The 6,984-nt window shown below is 33.5% G+C and overlaps 1 protein-coding gene and 1 pseudogene across 3 annotated transcripts; one reads left to right on the plus strand and one right to left on the minus strand.

Moving 5' to 3' along the window:
* The first annotated feature begins 381 nt into the window (after window positions 1–381).
* LOC104777579 (agamous-like MADS-box protein AGL29 pseudogene) lies at window positions 382–1,169 on the plus strand (annotated as a pseudogene). Its single transcript, XR_015594375.1, has one exon. The product of XR_015594375.1 is annotated as an agamous-like MADS-box protein AGL29 pseudogene (transcript).
* A 415-nt stretch (window positions 1,170–1,584) lies between these two features.
* Window positions 1,585–3,517, minus strand: LOC104777580 (uncharacterized). Of its 2 annotated transcripts, none has more exons than XM_010501854.3 (6): window positions 3,066–3,517; window positions 2,870–2,987; window positions 2,576–2,787; window positions 2,439–2,466; window positions 1,987–2,095; window positions 1,585–1,891 (listed from the first exon to the last, which is right to left on the minus strand). In XM_010501854.3, exons 1-6 carry the CDS (start codon window positions 3,336–3,338, stop codon window positions 1,810–1,812), a joined length of 822 nt encoding a protein of 273 aa, XP_010500156.1. In that variant the 5' UTR covers window positions 3,339–3,517; the 3' UTR covers window positions 1,585–1,809. The 2 variants fall into 2 exon arrangements, with proteins under 2 accessions (XP_010500156.1, XP_010500157.1); XM_010501855.3 differs by having other exon boundaries at window positions 2,576–2,784; window positions 3,066–3,440.
* Window positions 3,518–6,984: the final 3,467 nt, after the last annotated feature.

Genomic DNA, 6,984 nt, shown 5'->3' on the forward strand with positions numbered 1-6,984 from the left:
GAGATATATATCCGCAATTGTAAATTAATTAAATATAAATTAATATATGAGTTGTAATGCTGTTGAAAATATATGAGCTGTTAATGAAATATAAATACACATTTATAATTAATTATAAAATAATACTAATAATAGTTAATATCTGTGGATATGGATTGAATACATAGAAAGTAATCAAAGCTCTCATAAGGTAATGCAAGTTGTCAAAAAAAAAAAGAAAAAAAAGGTAATGCTAGATTTTCAAAATGGAGTTACCAAAAATGTATTTAGAAAAACAATAATTTACTAAAACTACACATATATGATGATGAGGTCAATTGACAACTTTCTCCACATTCAGTACTATAAATATAAAAAGAAATACATGACAAAAATCAATCTTCTTCTTATTTACATAAACATAGATTACAACCACATCAAAGCATTTCACTAAAAAAAAAAAATGGGTAGGAGAAAGATTAAGATGGAGCAAGTGCAAGACACAAACACAAAGCAAGTAACCTTCTCGAAACGTAGGCTGGGTTTGTTCAAGAAAGCTAGTGAGCTTGCGACTCTGTGCAACGCCGAGGTTGGTATTGTTGTCTTTTCTCCAGGCAACAAACCTTATACCTTCGGGAAACCGAATTTTGATTTGATTGCAGAACGGTTCAAGAATGAATTCGAAGAATCAGATAGCTTTGAAACATCGGGCTGTAGTAGTAGAGGCAGCATCGCTAGGCAAGATAAGAAGATATGTAAACGCCTCGAGTCCATCAACGAAGAAGCCGAAGCTGAGAAGAAACAAGGGGAAGATCTTCACAAGTGGCTTGAATCTGCTGAAGAAGAAAGGTTTAATAAGCCCATTGAGGAGTTTACTCTTGAGGAGCTCAAGGAATTTGAAGCTAAGATGAAGAGACTGGAAGGTGGCATCCAAATTAACCTTAATAATATGCAGGCTTCGTCTTCTCTCTTGAAGATTAGCATGCAGTGATGCAAGTGAGGAATCAAAAATAACAAGACCATAAGTACAACTGGAGGGCCAAGTTATGATTGATGTTATGTAGGTGCTTGCATTTCTAAATAAGAATTGAAAACCAAGTTGTACTTATAGATTCTTGTGATTACTAAATTACTACTACATATAAGATTCGTCTTCGACTTCAAATGGCATATGGAAGATTTCGTTACTATTATTAGTGAATCACAAACTCAACCAATAAGAAGACTGAACTGAATAAAAATGTTACAATCATACACACTCTTAATAGTTACCAAATATGAGAATAGTTCTGTTTAAGATCACTCTCCATGGCTATTTGCAATATCATCAACCTCGAGAAAAGCATTTAGCATTCGCTAAGGCTTTGTTTGTATACTAGTACTACTACATAACATATGGTTGTACTCTAAAGCTACACGTCCTGTCTAAATTGAACCAAACCATAAACCATTCTATGATTCGGTTTCACTCCAAAACATAATAGATGGTTTATGTACAATACTTGGTTCAACGTGCTGCTATCAGGTAGTTTGATTCTAATCTCCAAACACTTGACGAATTTTCAGGTCTGTTTTCGGTCTTTACTAAATATAGGAACTGCAAACTTTGTTCAATATTCGCAAATTGTCTGCGTTTATAAATGAGAATCAAAGAACAAATTTTTAAAATTTTGAAGTCGAGATAAAATACAACATTGATCAAACCCTATTTACACTATTTACACGAGCAATACTTGATTAGAAAAGAGTCCAACAGAAAGACAAACCCAAAGATAGTCGGATAGTATCATCTCCGCTTTCATCACATTAGATAGAGACCTCTAATAACTTTCAGAGAGCCCTAAGAACAACCTTGCTGGTCGCATGAACACCCTTAGCAGCTATCTTGAGCGCACCACGAGCTTGGTATAACCTGAAAAGCAAACGCCAAAGATGCTACTTAGTTAACTCAAATAAAAATGTTAAGTGTTTCAGCATCTCAATATCATTAGCAGAAATCAAACATACCCTCCAAAAGCAAGTCCCCAAGTAGAAAGTGTGTAGAACATTTTCCCTGCATGCCATATATCCACCACCTTCCCTACCTTGCTCAAAGTTGTTACTTCTTGTACCAGAACTGCAAAATTAAGCCAGTCGAGAAGCCACATCAACAAACTAGAAAATTACTGGTAAGATTGGTGACAAATAGAAACCTTTAAAATACCGCTAATTCTTCTAACATTTGTGATTTCTAACAACTGAAGCAGCACACTCAGGGTTACTAAATCAAACCCTCTATTTAAAAGTTAAAACTGGAAGAGATATTAAGCTGTGTAAACTTACGCTTCTGAAGAACGGTAAGCAATAGCAATAGTAACCCCGAATATACCACTAATTCTTCCCACTTTTGTGATTACTAACAACTAAATCAAAACACTATATATAACACAGAAAGAGATATAAAGCTATGTAAAACTTACGCTTTTGAAGCTCTTCAGGTTTGAGATTCTGCAAATGGAAAGTAGCAGCCAAGTAAAAAAATATAAGATTTTGATGTAGTTAAACATTCCAAAACTGTATACATACTCAAAGGAAACTAAGAACAATAATACAATACCTTAGCTTTGGGATTTGACATAATGCATTTAGCCAAAAAGTGAGCAACAGCATCAACCACATGCTCTTCATTCACAACAACGTAATGTTCATTATCGATGGCGCTTCGTTCCTCAACATTACTAGGAACCATATCATCAGTAACCAAAACCCACCAACTTGGCTCTTGATGATCCATCTCTATTAGCACTTCAACGGTCTTTACATCATCTTCTAAAAAACATACAACACAATTCGTTTGTAAAGTATACTCTCAAATCGAAACTTTATCGAAGATTCGATTAAAAACACAAACCTGTTGGTTCCTTGAATGGAAACTGATTCTGAGTTCCATTAGATAAAGCTTGTCTTAGATTCTCTAATCTAGCCAAGAAATCTCTCGAAGTAACCATTGATACAAGCCGAGCATAGAGCTGAATTTAGAAAATTGCAACCTAATTTGTTAACAAATCCCTAAAAAAGATTCGAATTTGAAACTGAATTTTGCTTACGTCGCTAGGGCAATCGTGAGATGATAACGCAGCAGATTCAGCGAGAGTCTCGAAAAGCTTAAGATTCGCTTCAAGCAAGGCTCTGAGACGACGATTCTCTTGTCGGAGAGCTTCTAATTCACGATCTCGTGGATCGGTGATCGAATCTGTTGACTCGTGATTCTCGTCATGGTTGTGGTGGTGGTGGTGATGATAGGTTTCTACGGCGGTCCACGCCACGTCCGCTACTTCTAGAACCGTCTTCGTCACTTCGATCGCGTGGTGGCTCGTCATGGTTTTGATCTTTCTTCTTCTTCGCCGTCTCCTTTCTCGAATTTTTTTGTATTCTGGATAATATCTGACCTTTTTCGGATTTTCAAAGGAACTACTTGTCGTTTGCGTGTTTAAAAACGACAATCAAGCTTATATAATATTCACATTCAATACTTTTTAAAATTTTTTAAAGGGTTTATGTCTAAATGGGGTTTTACGCCACAAAAAATTTGAAATTAAGCATTTTATCTGTTTGCCAAAAAAAAAAAAAGAAGCATTTTTATTCGGAATAGCGGTTTTGAGTAATTTTTGGTAAAGCAAAATGATTATTTGTTAGAGGGGGTATTGATATCTTTTAAATGATTTGAATATTTTAGGATTTTGCAAGATTTGATTGAGCTTTTACAAGACTTTTGGTTATTTGTTAGAGTTTTTATATATTTTTTAAAAAAAATATTTTGCGTTTTGGTGAGATTTTTTTATTAGATTTAGGAGATTTTAGGATACTTTATAACAAAAAAAAAAATTGCTTTTAGAACTTAAATGACGATGATGGATGCTCTTGACTTCTCGTCAATTTGTTATGAATCTGACCCTCGTTCAATCAATAAATTCATCGCTTACCTTGCACTACGTGCTTCGAGCGTCGGAAACCACCACTTTGCACCACCTTCCCAAATATATTAAAAGATTTTTCCTAACATTAAAGGGAAGTATCTAAACATAAGTAAATGATGGAGGTGTCCTTTGTACGCATTGCTCTTCTCTGCAACATTCTCTGTCCTTCTCTCTTTCTCTCTCGTCTGTTCTATTTGTTTTATACATAAACACTAAATTAGATCCAGGTTTTAAGACATACTACTAACTAATTTATTGATGATTCAAACAAAGTTGTTTTACCTGAAGTACAAGTTGTGCTAAAGCTTCGGACTTACCACATCTCATAACCCATTACTACAAATTAAATCCATCACTACAGAATTGTTTTTTTTTTCTTTCTTTCAGTTATTAGAATACGCAAAAGAGAATAAGAACAATGGACAAACTTATTACGTTTATGTATTTACCTAGTCAGTTGAGCAAATACATCTTTACTAGATTGATTGATATGCACATGCATGCTTATATATGGCTCTGCACTTAAACGACTGCTTTGAAAATTTGTCTCCAAGCATCCTTGCAAGGTTTATACCTGAAACAAAATTATCAAATCAGACTTGGTGATTTTGTTACAATGAAAATGGAATCACCAGAGCGTTTCTAATTCATAGAGCTAGTACGAAAGATCCGATTCTCTCCATTTCTCAATGATAGTCATGCATCTTGGAATCATTTTCTCTCGGACAAGCTAATCACTTTATGATCTTCAGTCATTTGTATATATCTCCCATTGAGACTGCCAAATGCAAAACAAATCATAATCAATTTAAAAACTTGAATTTGAAACAAGAGAGGAAGAAATCAATCGCCGGTGGTGAGATTGGAGCGGAGGAGTGGGGAAGAGCTAGAAGACATGACGAGGTGAGACCGTTTCTGTTTCAATTTTGATTTCCCACGAAATACAGTTTTTTTATTATGAAATCCTGTAAAATTCTACCTCAAAAGAGATGATTTTGAGGGAGATTATTTTCAACAAAAAAAAAAAATCAAAATCTCCTAGAATCATTCAAAGTAGTAGTTAGTTGTGATGTTTTGAATAACAACAAATTTCAAGTAAGTTTCATAAGTCATTGATTGAATAACAAGGGATTGTAATTTATTTTAAATGATTTTACATAAATCTAAGTTGAATAACATAGGATTTTAATTTTTTTTTTAAATAATCAATTTAATAACAAGTGATTTTAAGAATACTCTAAAATCTTCTAAAATACCAAGTTTAATATCTCCCTCTTAGAGATGTGTGAGATTTGGTGAACTTCAAAAGCGCTCATTGTATCTCTGTTTTTTTTATATGGCTTATAATTGAAGATACAGCTTGTGGAACCAGTGAATTAGGTTTTAGTTATGAATTAGTAAAGATATTAGGATATGGGTTTCAGTGGACTATGATTGAGAAGTAAAAAAAAAATCGCAAACTAAACAAAACTGAGTAAAATCTATATAACAATTGTGTCATAGTGAAAGTCAGTTATGAACGATGAGTTAAGTAGCATCATCTTTACTATATTTTTACGAATTTGGTTAGTAATGTAATTTTTTCACCCTAGGGAACCTACAATCTAATGATTGTGTTATGTTAATTGGTTTGCAAACGAGGTCGTTAGTATATGGTGATATCAATATTTCTTTAGCATTTAGAGATAATAACAACTTGGAGCTGAGATTTGATGGCTTTAATGAAAAATTCAAAGATTTTACTTTGGAAATTTAGAAGAGAATTAAATATTTTATTCCCAAGGAAATTTCTTTTTTAAGGTATGTTAATGTTTTTTAGTTACTCAATTCCCATTATACATCAACGTCTATTTTTTGTATTTAATTTTGTATAATATATTTATTATAGATTATCATGGATAAAATGCAAAGAGAGTTCACATAACGGCATATTGTTTAACAAGCTTCTTAATTGTTGTCCAATGCCCTTAAAAAATGTAATAGTACAATGGATGAGGAATTCAAAGTGCTGAAGAATATCATTTTTGAAGATATGGGAGCACTTCAATTTCTTCCATAAGGTCATTCATTTTTTAGCATTGGTTGTCTTTTCAAATTGTCTGTTAACCATGTCTTCAGATCCATGGTTGTCTTTTTATTACTTTAATTTCCTTTCGAAGATAAATTACTTTTTAGCCTTAATTGTCTTTTCAAATTGTTTACTAACCATGTATTTTTAGCATTGGTTGTTTTTGAAATTTTTATTATAGATTTTTTTTAACAGCTTTCTTTCAATTATATTGAAGCAGTGTGATCCTCATGGAGGAGAGTGACAATACATGAAGGTACAAATTGGTGAATATCATATTGTGCAGAATTTGAAATAAGCATTTTTGCTAAGCAATCTGCTATTTTATTGTTGTTTCTCCTTGTCCATTGGAATGTTGCAAGCTGAAACTTTTCCTTCTAGTAATGGAATTCTCTTATCCAGTTGTGTACTCTGAAGTTTTTGGTCTCATTATTGACCAATCTTTCCACCATTTTGTTATCCCCTTCGAAAATCACATTTTGGTAACCGGTAGTCCACATTTGTTGCATTGCTGATATTAGACTCTGAAGTTCTGCTTCTAATACTGTTGACACATTTGTTTGTTTACTCTGTCTTGCTGTGAGATAGAATCCTCTCTCATCTCGGGTAATCCAAGCTGATTGTCCATTATTTCCATTTTGAGTGAATTTGCAGTCGTAGTTGCACTTGACATGATTCTCTGCAGGGAGTTTCCATTGTGATCATGTTGTGTAGTTTCTTCTACTAGTTTCTTATTTCTGTAGATTAAGTAGCGATTTTGCCCAGATATCAATCCATTCTCTAGCCTCATCTGCAGCCAACCTCAGGTTTTGTTGCCATGTGAAGGTTTTATGCTGAAATATAAGGAGATTTCTACTTTTCCATATTCTCCATAATATCCATAGAGGTATGTGTCGCTCGAGTAATATAAGAGACTGGTCATTATAGCAGTCAAAAATTGCTTGAAATTTCGTTTCAAGCGGAGTGATAGGAGAGCATAAA

The sequence above is a fragment of the Camelina sativa genome, chromosome 3 (assembly GCF_030686135.1).
Source record: "Camelina sativa cultivar CO46 ecotype springtype chromosome 3, ASM3068613v1".
NCBI classification, from domain to species: domain Eukaryota; kingdom Viridiplantae; phylum Streptophyta; class Magnoliopsida; order Brassicales; family Brassicaceae; genus Camelina; species Camelina sativa.

Coding starts and splice junctions, on each gene's coding strand:
- LOC104777580 (XM_010501854.3), bottom strand. CDS start 3,338: ATGACGAGCCACCACGCGATCGAAGTGACGAAGACGGTTCTAGAAGTA. Junction 2,467..2,575: donor TGTCAAATCCCAAAGCTAAG/GTATTGTATTAT, acceptor TTCCATTTGCAG/AATCTCAAACCTGAAGAGCT. Junction 2,096..2,438: donor ACCTGAAGAGCTTCAAAAGC/GTAAGTTTTACA, acceptor TTAATTTTGCAG/TTCTGGTACAAGAAGTAACA.